The sequence below is a fragment of the Hordeum vulgare genome, chromosome 2H (genome assembly GCF_904849725.1).
Source record: "Hordeum vulgare subsp. vulgare chromosome 2H, MorexV3_pseudomolecules_assembly, whole genome shotgun sequence".
NCBI classification, from domain to species: domain Eukaryota; kingdom Viridiplantae; phylum Streptophyta; class Magnoliopsida; order Poales; family Poaceae; genus Hordeum; species Hordeum vulgare.
The window spans coordinates 641835935-641853393 of NC_058519.1; the positions used below are offsets into that span (position 1 = coordinate 641835935).

Sequence of the window (17459 nt, forward strand, 5' to 3'; positions counted from 1 at the left end):
GCTCCGTCTGCACACCAACACGCCTGACTATTGTCTGAACTAACTGCAATCCGCAAACGTTCGCTCAGAATTTGCAGCAGGTAAGGGCCTTCATTTCATACAATCCATTCGTCGCTGCTCGTTTAGGCAGACAGTCATATGACGAAAGGAAACCAGTCCATTCTACGGTCAAAAATGGCATGTCCGAACTATTACAGTCGATCCAGCGTGAACTAATTAATAGAACCTGAATTATTTGCGGAAAGAGCAACCTGGTGTATGATGTCCTTGCTCAGTTGCTCCAATACAGAACGCCTACAGCTGCCAACCATCATCTTAATTCAGAAGTGGCAAGCCATTTCCTCGATATGATTGATCTAGGTCCTGCTTCTCAAGATACCATTCGTTTTGTTATGGGCTTGGCCGCGGACAAAAATTGTACTAGTAGTTCAAGATGTACACGATGGCAGCTGATGAGCAGTAAGTTGCTGACAAGAACAAAGCAGGTTATCCTGTTAACCAGGTTGAGCATCCCCAAGAGAATGGATGAACAAAACTCTCGAGGGGTATATCTTGCTAAACAATGTATACTGAGGCCGCCACTCTCCAGGTCCATCTTTACACCAACAAAACTCCCCTATCAAACTAACTATTTCGGTCCACCTGCAAAGATATGATTCACTAAGAACAAAATCATGCACAAATTTGCAGTGGTAACTGCACATATTTGTAGATCCCAATCATGAAGAACCATATGGTGGTGAAGTCAAGTGTCACACGCTTCCAACTTCATGATCCTCCTGCCTCTCAAGGATGCATGCGTGAGTGAGCAAAGCCCACAGGTGGGTGATGAACTCCCCACCATTCGCGAGCTCCTCGATGTGCCCCTTGACATTGTCTGATGGCGCAAGGTAGAGCATCAGCTCTGCCCAGAAATCAGCCAGCACCTTCCAACGCTGTGTCACTTCTTGAATCTCCTCGAGCTGCTTCCCCAGCTTGGCGCCACCCTCGAAGATGCTCTCCTCTGATCCTGCTAAATTTCTCATCACTTCGTGCTTGTCCCTCCCATTTTTCAGGAATTTGGTTGCTTCCACTGCAACTGCATCAAACACACACAGTGTATCATACCGGCGGCCAGGAAGAAGCTTTCGTGCAGAGACCACCAAGTATGCAAAGTATTTTGATAGTTTCCCGGCAGCGTCAAGATGGGGCCTGAGTTTTATTTCCTCATCGGAGCAAAGATTTTTGGACAACGCTACGGAGCGGCGCCGCACCTCACTTAATCACATTTCAATGCAAAAATTAACCTTCTGTTAATCACCCATTACATATCTCTCTCATGCATGCATGCCTTCAATGATATCATTATGTACAATAAAAACTGTTACATGCATGCAATGCAATGATGTCACCAAGATTCATTTTGATTTTGAAATTTAAAAAGTTTTATCTACAAAACCGTTAATTCAATCGATGATCCGCTTTCATCATTGACTTTCTCTCGACGAGTTCTTCGAAACTAGATCCCATGTCAACATGTTCCGTCAACTATTTTTTTTCATTCATAATTGTCATATTTTTTGACCCCACTTGTCATATTATTAACCACTTACTTGCCTGAAAAAATAACTTAATTGACACTTTTAATGTTTTTTCGTACAAAACCATGTAACAGTTTTCATTATACATGATATAAAAGCATTGTCATATGTTGTGTTTGCCAATTTAAATATGCAAACTTGTCATATTTATATACAACTTTGCTAAAAAAGTTATTTTGTGTGTTTGTTAGTTTAACTATGTCGAGTTATCATATTTATAAACGATGATCAAAAAAGATTTTTTGTGGTCACCGATTTTAAATATGTTGAGTTGTCATATTTTTGCGCGTAATCGCCTAAAAAAAATTGTTTGTGCTTGCCATTTTGATTATGTCTAGATGTCATATTTATACGCAGTTTCTAAAAAATTTGGCGATTAAGTTATTTTTTATCAGACAAGTAAGTACTTACTAATATGACAAGTAAGTACAGCAAATGTGATAAGTACGAGCAAAAAAATTGTCAAAAAATATCGACATGAGATCTAGTTTTGAAGATTTCATCGAAACAAAGTCAACGGCGAAAACGAATCATCGATCGAATTAACGGTTTAAGAGATAAAAGTTTTTGAATTCCGATCATTTAAAACGAATCTCATAACATCATTGCATGCATGCATGTATGAGAAGAAAAGATGCAAACCGTTACACGAAATGTCCATCATGTGACCCTTCTAAATAGAATTTTCCTAAAAAATTTCATTGCGTATTTAAATTAGAAGTAATTTAAATACCGGCGGCCACAGTGTATCATACCGGCGGCTAGGAAGAAGCTTTCGTGCAGAGACCACCAAGTATGGTGTATTTTGATAGTTTCGTGGCAGCGTCAAGATGGGGCCTGAGTTTTATTTCCTCATCTGAGCAAAGATTTTTTCATTCCGTATTTAAATTGGAAGTACAGCCTGCGTCGAGATGGCAAAAATGGACAAATCTAACGTAAACCCACCACAAATTCACGAAGTGAACTGCTTTTCAAAAAAAATCACTCGCACATAATTCTTTTGTGTGGCACCCAACAACAAGACGCCACACTACACTGTATGACGTTTTTGCCTTAGATACCACACTAGGTCTCGGCGCCACACATCATAGAGTCGGGCGTCACACAGCGTAATATGGTACCTAAGACAAAGACGGTATAAAAATGGATTATGCGAGTGAAATTTTTTCAAAGACATTTCACTTTGTGAATTTGTTGCATGTTTAGATCAGATTTATCCATTATACCCGTGAAGATCGCACGATGAACCGGAGGGGGAAAAATCGGAGCAAGTGCTACTGCTCACCTGACGGCAGGTGGATAAGGAGCTAGCATACTGACTTCAGCACAATGGCCGCATCCAACTTGCATCATGACACAAGCGGCACGCCGCATTTCCCAACCTCGGCGTCCGCGAGCAGCCTGAAGCGCCAAGGCCGCCGACACTGCACCCGGTTTCCGCCCACGAGTCCACAAGCCATGCGCGCGCGACCGCCTACGTACGAGGCGGCGACCGCCGGCGCGTACAGTTACATGCCAAGATCGGCATGCATCTCCTATAAAACTACCGTGAAGAACACCGCCATGTCGCAGGCAACTGAGCACCATTACACACAGCAACGAACGAATCACTCTCACTGTGGTATCGATCAGATGGCGAGTGGCGGAGGCAAAGCCAAGGCATCGTCGTGGGCGGCGGCGATGGGCATGGGCGCTGGCACGGTGGAGGCGTTCAAGCAGCGGCATGCCGGGCTGTGCCGCTGGAACCACCACGCGCTCCCGTGTGTCTTCCAGCAGCACGCCGGCAGTGCGGCCGCCGGGAACAGCAAGACCATGGCGGCTCCTGCTGCCGGTGGGACGGCGGCGAGTCGGAGGAAGGCTAGGCAGGAGCAGGAGGAGGAGCTCCGGACGGTCATGTACCTCAGCAACTGGGGTCTGGGGACCCAACAACTAGCCTGCAGATTACTCATTACGTATTGGTTAGAGTAGATTGGTGTGCTGCAATAGTTTGTGCTACTGCGGCATCCATCGTAGGGCTTCTGTTTTTCGCGATTGAGCGATCGAGTCCTGCGCCCCAGTGCGTGAACTTTCGGGTTGCCCTGCCATGAACGCATACAACAGAAAACGCCACCCTTGCAGCCTACCAGCTCAATCCCGGCCAGCAAACGGCTCAAGAACTTGGGGCATCCATTGTAAGTCCTTCCGATTAAGGGCAGCTTCAACAGTAATATCCCAAGCCACCCCTATACTTCTGGAATGCGTTGTTTGGAAACTTTTCTTGTGTCACCCAACGCTGTGCGGTAAACATTGGGCATTCCAAACCCCGCGAACCGACACCCAACTGGGAAGGTTTGTCACATACGTACAGGAGTACGCCCACTTGCTTGGCGCCACCCAAAGTCATTGTTGTGTGTCCTGCTCTTTAATGACTGTAGGGCAATCATGTCGGCCCGTCTGGCGCTCCAGAGTAGACATGGCTTCCTCATGTCGGTTGGACGAACGTGATCGAACGGGAGGAGGCAAAATTTCGTGTTTTACCCTTTTGAAAAAGTTGATCGAGATCTGTTCCTCGTTTGCAAAAAATTGGGGATTTGATTTCTTTTTACCGTTAGGGTCCATGACGGTAGGGTATAGCAGCCTACCACTGAGGACCCTGACAGTAGACAACTTGGCCAGTGCATTCCTACCGCCATATGAACTGACGATAGAATGTGCAACCCTACCGTCAAGGTGCCGGCAGTAGGTGTGCAGTCGCACTGTGTTTGAAACTTAGAAAACTTCTGCAGTAGGACATGCAACCCTACCGCCAGGGACCTCGGCGGTAGGTTGTTATACCCTACCGTCAGGGACATTGGTGGTATGTTGTTATACCCTACCACCATGAACCCCGGTGGTAAGAAAGGGCCAGATCCTCAAATATTTGCAAACTAAGGTCAAATTTAGATATCTTCTTCAAAAGGGTCAAAACAGGAAATTTAACCACGGGATGACGACGGAGCCTCAATGCTCACGCGTCGATCGAAAATTCTACTATGACCACTGCGCCACATTGCAGCGACATCAGTCCGCCTGTCCCGGCTATTAAAGGAGGCATGCGACACTGGCCAACCACATCATCGCCTCTCCTATCATCTTCTCTCTCTGCACACCATCGCTGACCCTATCCTCTCTGAGCTTCAATTGAGTGATGGGCAAGTCCGATGGCAAGGGCTAGTTCTCGAGAATGTCGTAGCCAAAGTATGTGGCCGCATCGTCCACTACCTTGGACACAATGGCGTCTCCTTGTCCTCGCACACATACACGAGGACAGGGCATCCGCCTAACAGGCGCGTCGGCATCTAAGGAACACGGCATGCCGACAATGTTCGCCACATCCAAAGTCGTGTTGGACTAGGTCCATGCCGACCTAGACTTCACGTTGGCCTGGGTAAAGGATCCGTCTAGGACCACAACAGAAAAGTTTGCCCAACATCGACGCAACCTCAGTAAGCAGCTCATTAAAATTGGGCCGGTCAAGTCCATGTCCGCCCTTTAGCGGGAAGAGCAAGGCCGGGGGCACGTGCATCGAGAAGGCGTCCACGATCTACGCGGCCCTGTAGCAGGCAGCGACCGATCAGGACTGCCACGGTCCCTACACGCCCTTTCGCCGTTGGATAGAGGGGACCACGATGAAGATGTGACTGAGTAGCGAGCAAGGAGGCCATGCGTATGAGATCACCTTCCGGTACCTCAGGCAGTTTTAGTTTATTTTTTAATTTAGTTTGAACCTGTTCAGTTTCGTCGGGTTTGCATACAACATATTGTACTTTTTCTAGTTTCCTTTGTGTGGTTCAATTTGCGTTTGAAATGTGGCAAACGTTTGATACATATGGTTGGATTGGATGGCTGACTCTCGTACGTATCTACGTCCGCAATCGTTTGGCGTGTCAATTCGAGATACGCTATTGAAGATGCCGTAATTCATCTTCACTACTGACCCTTTTGGAGAATGGTTTTATTTTTCCTTTAACCCCGGAGGACTCCCGTATCTATGGTTTTATTTTTCTTTTAACCCGGTACACGGGACGAACGACGCCGCACGCATTTGCGCACGCCGTAAGAGAAAAACACCGGCATGTCGACGATTCGATGGTTTTGGAGCCCGACCGTACCGCAGAGCACCACGATATGCGCCGCCCTTTGCTCCCGTATGAACACCAAACCTGCAGAACTAGCCGACCTCCATGATCACCACCGTAGTTCAGATTTCAGAAGTGGCAGTCCATTTCCCTGATATCATCCTGAACAAACCGATCAGCCTGAGGCACTCGACGAGGGTGCTGCTGAGGGCGGCGTAGGCCGTCGCGAGGGCGAGGCTGCAGCCTGCGGCGGCGTCCAGGTCCGCCATGCCGCCGGCCGCCGGAGCTCTGAAGCCGCCGGCGTCGGGGGCAGCTCACCAGCCGCAGCAGCATGCCAGGCGGCTCTCCGGCGTCCTGGCCGAGGCGTCGGCGCCGAGGACAAGATGATGAGGAGGAGGGCGGTGAAATCCGAGAGCGTGATGCACCTCGTGTGCTGGGGATCCAACTAGCCGTTCGTTCCCGAGCAACGAGGGTACGATGACCGGAGCATACGAGTTATGTATTCTCCGTGCATGCGTAGAGGAGATGTAAAAAATTAGGAGTGTGGTGCATCACTGACGCGCACTTGTTCTCTTTTTTCCTTTCGGTAAATTAATTAATCTTGCACGTGATTTGCTTGTGGTAAAACATGCTACTATTTGATGATTGCTTGCATGCTCGGGTCTGCTAGGAGAAACGGATGTTTTTTATTTTTTAGAGTAGAAAAACAGAGGATTCTGAATACTGTGTGTCTGTGATTGTGCATTGAACTTGCTGAATACTCATGAATTTCTCGTGTAAATCGCTTTTCATCGTTAAGGTGAACACCGCTAAATTAGATTTGGGAGTGTTTCATTCTATTAACTTTGGGCCAACTATAGGTGGCTCAAACTCGATAGTAGGCCGGACCCATTAAAGCATCTCTAAAAGATCCAGTATAAAGTCGAACTATAAAAGTCGTTTGCAGTTCGTGAAAAAATTATTTTACGGACCGGTGTGGGCGGTGGCCGAACGGACCCGTATAACGGTACGTTTTACGGGGTCTGCTTAGCCACCGTCCACCGCCCACGCAGGTCCACAAAATCTGTTATTTCCATTACATTTTTAGGCATCAAAACACATTTAGTTGCTTCTTTATTTTCTTCAAAGACATTGAATACATCATAATGCATCAAATCTTAGCTAAAATAGCAAGATCAAAGAAAATAAGAACCACAAATAGGCATTTGAGAAGATATCCAACTTCCACAACTGCTCTCACTAGTTGGATCAACATCTTCTTCACGCACTGTATGAGCGACATCAGCAAGCTGTTGCGCGACCACCGAGCCCGGGCGACGGTCGAAAGAGTCCTTGTCGGCAAACCGATGCCGGCGACTAGAGGATGAACCAGTACCTGCATGCGGCGCTGGCGCTTTGCCGGGGCTATACGGGGTGCTCCCCAACCAATCCATGGCTTTGGCGCAGCCGCTGGTGGCCGGAAAAGCCAAATCCGGTGGCCGCGACAAAACAGCCGCCGATTTGCAGCTTTCCGTCCAGCCGAGGCACGAGGGGCGTGGGGGAGGTCGGTCTAGGGCCTGCGGCGGCCCACCGGGGCTGGTATGGTCGAAACCGAAGGCGGCGTCCGGCGGCGATGGGTGGGGGAAAAGCGCGGGCTGAAATGTCCCACCAACCAACCGCTCTAGATATACACAGGGCACCGACGGGGCGGGGGGGCTGCGTTTTCGCGGGTTGTGGGCATTTTGCCGTGCCCCGCAAAAAAAATTACGGATCGGACACAGTTGTGGGGTCTGGTCTGGCAGCATTTTTCGTCCGGCCCGTATTTTGACGGTTATTTTACGGATCGGGGCATTATACGGGGTCTGCTAGAGATGCTCTTAACGCTTCATGAACAGAAATCCGGTTATGTCAAGCTAGTTCTTCACATGCATTTCAGTAAACACTTTGTGTGCATTTACTATTTAGGCAATCTGAACCATATCATGAAATCCACAAGCATCAACTTATCCAATATTCACAACAACAATATACATGCAAGAACTACAATATCAATTCCACCACATAACCATCAATATATCAAAGAACTCATGCATGTCATGTCCCTAATGTCCACACAATCAAATCAAACTAAACTTAAGCAAGAGATGCCAATAGAAGGCAAGCATGCAAGCAAGGACCAATATGATTAAATCAAAGGGAGACACAACGATCTACATGACACCTCTTGCAACACAAAACCACACCCGACAACAAGCAATCTTTAACTACAAAGATGAATAAAGTACAAGATGAAAACAGACAACTAAGGGAGTCTCCACATCGCAAAATTTAATGCACTAATTTGGGTGGATTTGTATATCAAGTAGTCCCACTTCTCTCCTAACCCCAAAACTCTCAATAGAACAAAAAAGCTCAAGTCTTTGTCCATTCTCGGGCTCGAGAAGAGGCCTAAGAACATCTCTAGCAGACCCCTTAAAAAGGTGAAACTAAAAACACGGTTTTCAGTTCGCAAAAAGCGCGTTCTAAGCGTTGGTCTGAGCTGCGGCCGAACAGACACCTTAAACTTAAATTGTAAAATTAAATATTTGCTTATTTTTTCCTCACATCTTCTCCCTCTCACCCGTGTCCATGATCGACTAAATTCGCTCCAATAAAAAGGGTGAAGAGAAGACGGAGCGATCAAATATGAAACCGTCAGCGTCCAGAACGGCTCACACGAAGTACTCGTTGCGGAATCCATCCAGGAGCTGGCTAGCTAGCTAGCTCCCGTCGCCGTTGCCGAATCTGGCCAAGACGGACAGGGCGCACGGCGGCCAGGACGGACGGGTGGCAGCCGGGGATGAACGGGCGACTGTCAGGGATGGACGGCCGATGGCCGGGGACGGGCAGGGCGGTGGCCGGGAGCAAAGTCATGATGGTTCCGATGGTAGTTGGGCTCCAGCCAACGGTCTTTCGCATATACGGGGCGCTCTCGGGTTGGCTCCGAAGTCCTTATTTTCACGGGTTGGGTGGGAATGTTTACCGTGCCCCTTACAAAAATTTACAGGTCGGAGTCGTTTACCAGGTCTATTCAGGCAGATTTTTTCAAGCGGACCCGTATTTTTGCGGTTATATTGCGGGTTGAGGCATTATACAGGGTCTGCTAGAGATGCTCTAAATAAACAAATATCCAATTCTAAGTCCAGGCTCATGTGCACGCGATGAACATCGATTCAGAAATAATACTAAAAAATTCAAAAAAATCCAAACTTTTTTATGGAGAAAGATGACTTAGTGCGTGAGATGTGTGCAAAATTTCAAAGTATTTGGGCATCTAACTAGTTCTCAAAATAAATATTGAGTTTGAAGAGTACACAAAGAGTAAACTTTTTCACAAATCCTAAATTTATCTTTTTTACCGAGAGCGACTCAAACATGCAAATGCTCTGAAATTTGACCGGACATCATACACTCAGTCATCTTTCTCCACAATTTTTTTTATTTTTTAATCTTTTATCATTTTAAAAAATTATTTTGTTCACTCCCAGATTCATTTTAGCATGGGAGCCAAAACGCCTCTCTCCTAAATAAATAGCTTTGCAGGAAGCCCCCTTAGCCTGGGACATGCACCTTTGGCTCACAAATGTAGGTGCACTCTATATGGGGAAAATTGTAATTTCAAAATAATACACAAAATTATGAAACTTTTTTGGGGAAAAGTTGACACTTTCTTGTATTCGTATAAAAAATCACTAAGGAATGACTTTCATGGTATTCTAGGTGGGAAAACAAAATCATATAGAAGTCGCAATGATTATTTTTTGTGAAACTTTTTGAATGACTTTCAGTCTATATGCAAGATACTATTCACACTTTTTGTTTGTTTTCCCTTGAAGTCGCAAGGATTATTTTTTGTGAAACTTTTAATAGAAGTACAAGCAAAGGTCAAGTTTGTTCCCAAAAAGTTTCAGATATTTTTCGCTTTTATGGAATTATTAAAAAAAATCATATAGGGTGCACCTAAGCCCGAGAGTCAAAGGGTATTTCCTCCTCAACTTGCTAATGTGGAACAACTCTTATTTCAGTCTACAACATGCCTAAGCACTATTTTGCATGTCAAAGTGACCAAAATGGCTTCCAAATAGTGCAATAAGAGATGCACATTATCACACACCCTCCTTCCAGAAGACTGTCAATTGTGGATTGCCACAATAATAGTTATTCCTACTCAAATCATGCCACACCCCTTCTCTCTGTTAGGAATAATCTAGAATTAGACTTGATTTGTGTTAGACTTAATTAGGTTGTGTGGCTTGCATGGCGTGAGTTATCCTAGTCCAGCTAAGATTAGAATAATTGGCTATTATATGCGTCCGCTTTAGAGTTTGAGTTTGACGTGCCGGTGTAATTAGCTTGATTAGGAAAGTGCAGGTTGAGTCCGGTTTGGACTCAAAATCAAGTACGTGTAGGCCTAGGTATTTCTTGGGTCGGCTACTCTTGCATATATATGTGCACGAGGGCTTCAGTCTTTGTACCTTGAGTTGAGATTAAAGGAGAAAATAAAGAGGGATAAATTAGGGCACGACAAGGGCCCTTGGCTACATGATTTTGTGCGCGTGTTTTGTAGTGATTTAATGTAATCGATCATGTGACGGAGTTCCAACACTCTCTAAGTAGCTTTAAAAGCCATTTTCTCAAGAGATAATGGTCTTTTTGAGTTAAAATCTTGAACACTCAAACCCCCGTTCTCTCTTGGGTCCCAGAGAATGCCAAATTTGACGAACTTGTACCTCGGTTTCAAACTATCCTTTTGCCAGAAATATCTTGATTCAAAATAAATACTCCAAGAAAGTGGGCCTTTGAAAAGGAGGAGAGGATGATGGGTGACCTTAGCCTATATGTTGCTCGTGAGCCACTAAGACCCTGTTTGGTTTCAATAAGTCAGGTGACTTATAAGTCAGGTGACTTAAAACCAGTGACTTATAAGTCACCCTTGTTTGGTTGTCACCTGACTTATAAGTCACCTGACCACACCGGCGACCTTGTCACTGGACAGACCTCGCCGCGCTCTGGACGCCGCCCGACACAACGGCGCTGTGGTCGTCGTCGACCTCGCCGAAGAACGGCTCGCCGGAGTAGCGGAGCATGCAGGCGTCGAGCCAGACGACGGCGTCCTTCTTGAACGAGCAGAGGCGGTGCTGCAGCCGGCGGGACGGGGCGGGGCGCGGCGCGGCGGGCGGCGGGCGGGGCGGGGCGCGACGGCCGGCGGGGCGGTGCTGCAGCCGGCTGGGGCGGGGCAGGGCGCGGCGCTGCGGCCGGCGGGCGGGGCGGGGCGCGACGGCCGGCAGGGCGGGCGCGACGGCCGGCGGGGCGGTGCTGCAGCCGGCTGGGGCGGGGCAGGGCGCGGCGCGGCGGGCGGGGCGAGGCGCTGTGGCCGGCGGGCGTGGCGGGGCGCGACGTCCGGCGGGGCGGTGCTGCAGCCGGCTGGGGCGGGGCAGGGCGCGGCGCGGCGGGCGGCGGGCAGGGCGAGGCGCTGCGGCCGGCGGGCGGGGCGGGGCGCGACGGCCGGCGGGGCGGGCGCGACGGTGCTGCAGCCGGCTGGGGCGGGGCAGGGCGGGGCGCTGCAGCCGCGGGGCGGGGCGCTGCTGGGACGGGGCAGACGGGACGGTGGGAAAAAGTGGTGGGACCCACTCAAAAGTAGGTGACTTATAAGTTTTAAGTTGGGGTAGAGCAACTTATGACTTATAAGTTGGGGTGACTTATAAGTTGAACCTGTTTGACAAAATAAGTCACTTTTTACACTTTTTAAGTTATAAGTTGGTGACTTATTTGGAACCAAACAGGGCCTAAGTACCAAGCTCAGAATACTATCATTAAAGGATCGTTCCTTCACGCGTGAATTATTCATGATTCGAACTCGCTCTCTTGCAACGTGGTTGACTCACGAACTGGAGTTAGACTCACTGATTGCTGATTTTTGTTAGGGTTGTTCGGACCTCTTATAAACTTCCACCAACACTTCAAATCAGTGGCAGAGCGTGGATCAAAATCAAGGGGAGGCCAAACATGGTCACATACAAGATATAACCATGCATATTAGAGTAGCCGGGATATTAAAAGAGAGATTAGCAACAAGTGAATGCCAAATTTCTCCTATGTTTCAAATAAGTACAACAAAAACATAGGCATGTTGGTGAGCACCTCATTAGTAAGCACCAGCCACCAACCCAAGGTTATATTTCTACGCTTCGAACTACCCAGTTCCTTCTCAAGTCTAACCTCCATAGATGTTCAATAGCTACTCCGCATCTTTCTATAATGAATCAAGATACCAATATATGCAAAAGTCTAAGGTATCAACATCACAACCAAAAGGCTATGTGTAGACGATTCCTACTTATGAACTTAATCACATTGATTGCTAGTTATGCAACAATAGTTAGACCGACTCGATGACAATGTCATGTCAATCATGGTGGGGTTCAAGAGATCGGTCTCAAGTTCAAGGGACGAATTTGAAGGCATGGCTATTCCGCTATCTACTATGGACCTTCGTGGCCAGTGAATCTGTGATGTTGTGCTTGTAAACATGGCCACAACTTCAGACATGGTTGGCCTATCATCTGGGACTTCCTGGACGCAGAGGAGCCCGATCTGTATACAACGTTTTAGCTCGGGCAATATCTCATGCTCAGACTTGGGGAGCGGCGCAACTGTCGTGTCTAGAAGTTCCATGATCCTATTTTTCTCCCACAGATCCCATGCCTAAAAAAAAAGAATTGGCAAGTTCCATCAGAGTATGCACATCTCAAGATATAAAACAAATGTAGAGTTTCACAACAGCAAAGTTAATATGAACCGTGCATGTGCATGCAAGAAAACATGAATTTATAATTTATTTTGACTTACTTGAGAAAGGAGCCTTTGCAAGCTACCGTTCCTTTGGCCGCTAAGAGTCTCTAGAAGAATAACCCCAAAGCTATAAACGTCGCACTTTAGCGTCATCTCCCCTCCTCGCACATACTCCGGAGCTGCGTATCCCCTTCATGAAACACAACACTGTTAGGTATATCGGATCAACATAATTTTTGTACGGTGAATACGCATATATATATTAGTACTTACGGCGAAATGACAATTGTTTGATCAGGCCCTGTTTGATTGTCGGCAAATAGTTTGGCAGTGCCAAAGTCGGCGATTTTTGGCTTCCACTCGTCATCAAGAAGAATGTTCCCGGGTTTTAGGTCACGGTGGATCACACTCTCGCCTGATCCTGCATGGAGGTAGGCAACACCATGCGCAATCTCGTGAAGTAATTCTAGCCTTCTTGACCAGTCCAGTGAAGCACGAAGGTTAGGTGTGCCTAACCGGTCAAATATACATTGGTTAGATACCTAAATTTATTACAATAGCATCTAGAAATTATGGATTAGAAAACCAAAACACCTATTTTACTTCAAAATTCAACATCTAAATTATTAGTGGACCTTCTTAAAGCTCCTTAAACAACTATCAAATATAAGAACACAGTATGCTCTAACAGGTTTCTAGGATGAAACTCCACTCTTGGTTTAAAAAAGGGAACTTCAAAGAAAGAAAAACATGTAGGTTGTATCTGAAGCATATACATGTAAGCGTTTTCTTACAAAAGAGATGACGACCTATGATATGTGAAATAATAACTTATTTATAATTTAATACAATTTATGCACATACTACTAATAATAGTAATACTTTTGTTACTAAAGTTACACATATAAACCACGTGAATGTGAACCTATACATATGATTTTTCGGATTTGAACAACCTTCTAAACACGATTTTCTCCGGCACAGAAATAATTAGAAAGGTTATTGTTGTCAGGCCAATGATTAGAGTGAAAACTGGAATTTGGAGGGTGGGGGGACTTAGAAGATCATGCATGTGCGTGGGAAATTTGCGAAGGAGATATCATGCATGATGCATGGTTTTGTTTGGAACACTAGGATTCAACATTGAATTTTTCGTGAGAACTTGGTAAATTCCAGTAAGCTTGGAGTACCGAATATGTAGATGTTCAGACTCTTGTTCTGCATGTATTCGTAGAGGAGTATCCGCTCCTTGCCTTCGTCACAGTAAGCGAGGAGACGAACAAGACTGCCATGCCGGAGCCCAACCATCACTTCCACTTCTCTCGCGAAATCATTCTTGCCTTTTGCTGTCAGTGCCGTTTGTTTAAGCCTCTTGACAGCAATAGTTCTTCCTTCAGGAAGCTGTCCCTGGTGATTTTAGAATTTGAGATATCAGAAATTTAATTTGCGAATGGCTGTTTTCTACTCTATCTGTACCTAAATAACTGTAATTGAAGAGAACTAGACTAGTTTTTTCCAACTATAATTATTTAGATACAGGAAGTATATGTCAATGACTTAATCAATGATGTTTTCTCATGAAAGATAACACACACACAAACACACACATACACACACATGCACGCACGCACACACTCACGCAAGAATTGACGAACCTTATAAACAATGCTAAATCCACCTTGGCCGATGATATTACTTGTAGAGAAATTTCCAGTGATATCCTTTATAATTGCTAGACTAACTGACGGAACCGCCATGGTAGGATTGTGAGGAATAGCACCTGCAAAACGAGTTTGCGTACTTTCAATATTGCATTTACCATGCATTTCCATTTTCTCATTCATCCAAATAACAAGATTGAGCTATCATAACATATTTTACCTATAGTTCGGTTTTTCCTTCTCCACCAAATCATAAAGACGAGCAGAAGAATAGTAACAGCAGAAGGTAGAGTTGTGGCAACAAGTAGTGTAGGAAACCTTTTACCGCTATCTGTTTTTGGAGAAAATTATCAATACTAAATAAACACATGTATACTTAGAATTATTTGGAAAAATCAAGATAATTTTTGATCTACTCATCAATTGTCAAGGCAGTCCAAAGAACATTGAGTGTATTATCACAATTTATGTCATCTAATCATTGTCCCTCATCCAGAAACATTGAAGTCTTGAACCCACATGTCCAGTCCACTTTCAAAATGTTGTAAAACTATATGAACCCTCTTATACATTTTGGAGTGAACAAAACACATCTCATTGATTTAATCTCCGAATGTGAGCGACTGGTTCGAAAATTTCGTAGAACTAAGATCAAATTTATATGAAGTTTAATGCTTTAAATATTGTGAATTCATACTTCATATTTAATTCAAAATTGTGGTAATTTTGTAAATCATTAACAAATTCACCTTTTCCACTGGATTATTTATCCTCCATAAAGCAGACCATAAGAATTAGTGTAACTTGTAATTTCAAATTCTGAAATTGTATTTATAGTAAAAGGATTTGGACTGAACTGAAATTTTGTGGCGAAAATGTTGGCTCCCCGGATGTCGGATGTCCACCCGTAATCTGTACATACCGATTTCTGATTTTGACAGCCTCAGGTAGAGATTCTGCCCTCTGTCAACGAGACGTAGATCAACGATGGCATCCGTCCACATGACGCAGCCGGAACCATCGCCGCCTCCCCTGATACTGGCGGCGGCATAGGCCAAGCACGAGCAGTTGGTGAAGCACTTCGCCCTGCACTCCTCCAGCGTCACGCCCATATCCACCGACGCGTTCTGCGTGTCGGGAAGCTTCATCCCTGGTACCACCTTGAACCCGTCCGTCGTAGTGCCGCCGGCACAGTCAAGCGCTGCGTCTCGTCGGCACCCGTCGGCGTTATCCTTCACCACCCCCGCCGACGTGTTCGCGGCGCTGAACCCCTCGACACAGCCGCAGAACCCCGACGACGCAGCCTCGGGGTCGCAGAGCCCAAACTGGCCGCACTTCCCGTACTCGTCACACGGGTCCCTCGGCCCCTGAAATATGCGGCTCCACGTCGAGCTGCTCGCGTCCCACTCCAGCCGCTCCGCCTTGCCGGTGTGGTTCACGACGACGCGGGTCAGCGGCGCGCCGCGCGCGGCGGTGTACCCGTAGGTGACCTCCCACGCGCTGGTCGTCACCAGCAGCGGGTACTTGTCCGCGTACGCACGCGCCTCCGGGACGCCGTTGAAGTAGACCCCGTTCCACGGGCCCGTGCGGTACGTCTTGGCGTCGCGGTACCACAGGATGATCTCCGGTAACCCGGTGGTTTGCAGCGTGCGGCGGTAGTCTCCCGCCGACGGGTCGTCGGCGGAGCTCCAGGAGGTGAGCTGCCACTCGCCTCCGGTCCAGAGGTTCTTGCCCAGCTTCATGCCGGCAAGCAAGGTGTCCGATGGCTGATCGAACGACTGCCACAGGGAGGTGTTGCTGCTGCCGTTGCGCACCACCAGGTTGCCGGAGTCGAGAAGCTGAACCGACGCGGCGGAGGCGGGCTGGAAGTTCGAAGACCATGCCGTCCTTGTCCGGCGGGAGCTGTCCCCCAAGACGAGGCTGCCTACGTCGTTGAGCACCAGCGTGCCGGACCTGTCAAGGAGAGGCTGGTCGCGGTTGGCGACCCAGACGACGGTGGCGTTGGACACGGAGAACCATATGCCGAGGTACCTCTTGGTGGACGCCCCGGGGGAGAAGAACCCGAGGGTGAAGGAGCCGCCGGCCGAGACGAGCGTTTCGCCGTCGGTGAGCTTCTGGCCCCTCTCGAGCTTATCAGTGACGCCGGCGGCGGTTGAAAGGAGGAAGAAGCCGATCAAGAGCCGCTGCAGTAGGAGACGTGCCGGCAGGTGCCTGGTTGCTCTCATGGCGGATGGATGGTGGAGCTTGGATGCGTCTTTCCACAGCACAGCTCATGCATGGACCATGAGATTGGGATGTATGCGGTCCAGTTGAGCGACCTTTTCAAAACTAGGCTGGTCATGTAATTAACTTGTTACTCCTCTTGGACCGAGATCATAACATTTCAAGTACTATCTCCGTCTCAAAATGTCCTTGTTAATTTGGTTAGTGGTGTGCTACGTAGTACTCCCTCGTAAACTAATATAAAAAACATTTTGATCACTATTTTAATTATCTAAATACTCTTATATTTTATATTAATTTACAAGGGAGTACCTGATAAAGTTCGGACTGAAAATGTTTTCTTTTCTTTTTCGGGATTGAAATCCAAACAATTCCATTTCGCCGTTCAAGAGCATCCAATTTTCCAAGAAAGTTGCAATCATCAGTTGACTTCTTCCAGTTTTAGATGTGACGCCGGGTGGAGGGGACAACAGAGCATTCACACTCATGGCAGAGATGAGAAATTAGCTCGGATTTTTTTACGATTTTGACCCCTGGGATGAAAGTATTTCACGAAATGAACTCTGATTGAAACTATTTCACGATCTGACCTTTTTTGAAACGTCAGAGCCCGTGGCGTTGCAGACGCACATAGAAACGTCAGTCTTATGTGGCGTTGCAGACGCACATAGAAACGCCAGTCTAATGTGGTGTTGCAGACCCACTCAAACGCCAGTCCAATATGGCGTTGCAGGCCACGAGTGAAACGCCATGGTCCATGGCGTTTCGGCAGTACACATGTTGCTGGCAGCATGTCGTGGGCTGGCTGGATGTCGTCACTGCGTTCCATAGTGCGTCTGCAACGCCAGCACTGTTGGCGTTTCACAATCGGCCTGCAAGGCCACATTAGACTGGCGTTGCAAGAAAGAAAAAACGCCAGGGTAGACAGGCGTGTCACTGTAGGGCAGCAACACCAGCACTGTTGGCGTTTCACAGTGGGTCTGAAACGCCATTGCAGACTGGCGTTGCAGAAAAGAAAAGACGCCACGGTAGACAGGCGTATCACTGTAGGGCAGCAACGCCACGGTAGACAAGCGTTGCGTAGTGGG

At 47.2% G+C, this 17459-nt stretch overlaps 2 protein-coding genes across 2 annotated transcripts; one reads left to right on the forward strand and one right to left on the reverse strand.

Annotated features, from left to right (window-relative positions):
* Positions 1-3212: 3212 nt before the first annotated feature.
* LOC123431140 lies at positions 3213-3711 on the forward strand. Its single transcript, XM_045114974.1, has one exon. It carries the CDS (start codon positions 3213-3215, stop codon positions 3546-3548), a length of 336 nt encoding a protein of 111 aa, XP_044970909.1. The 3' UTR covers positions 3549-3711.
* Positions 3712-11972: 8261 nt separating this feature from the next.
* Positions 11973-16472, reverse strand: LOC123428247 (receptor-like serine/threonine-protein kinase SD1-8). The gene is made up of 7 exons (XM_045112438.1): positions 15071-16472; positions 14369-14479; positions 14143-14267; positions 13678-13894; positions 12761-12998; positions 12545-12677; positions 11973-12400 (listed from the first exon to the last, which is right to left on the reverse strand). Exons 1-7 carry the CDS (start codon positions 16371-16373, stop codon positions 12041-12043), a joined length of 2487 nt encoding a protein of 828 aa, XP_044968373.1. The 5' UTR covers positions 16374-16472; the 3' UTR covers positions 11973-12040.
* Between the last annotated feature and the right edge of the window lie 987 nt (positions 16473-17459).

Excerpts from the sequence above, each read along its gene's own strand:
- LOC123431140 (XM_045114974.1), top strand. The coding sequence starts at position 3,213 with ATGGCGAGTGGCGGAGGCAAAGCCAAGGCATCGTCGTGGGCGGCGGCG.
- LOC123428247 (XM_045112438.1), bottom strand. The coding sequence starts at position 16,373 with ATGAGAGCAACCAGGCACCTGCCGGCACGTCTCCTACTGCAGCGGCTC. Across the intron at positions 12,678-12,760 it reads CAAACAATTGTCATTTCGCC|GGGATACGCAGCTCCGGAGT; the intron begins GTAAGTACTAAT and ends TGTTTCATGAAG. Across the intron at positions 12,401-12,544 it reads TGCAAAGGCTCCTTTCTCAA|GCATGGGATCTGTGGGAGAA; the intron begins GTAAGTCAAAAT and ends CTTTTTTTTTAG.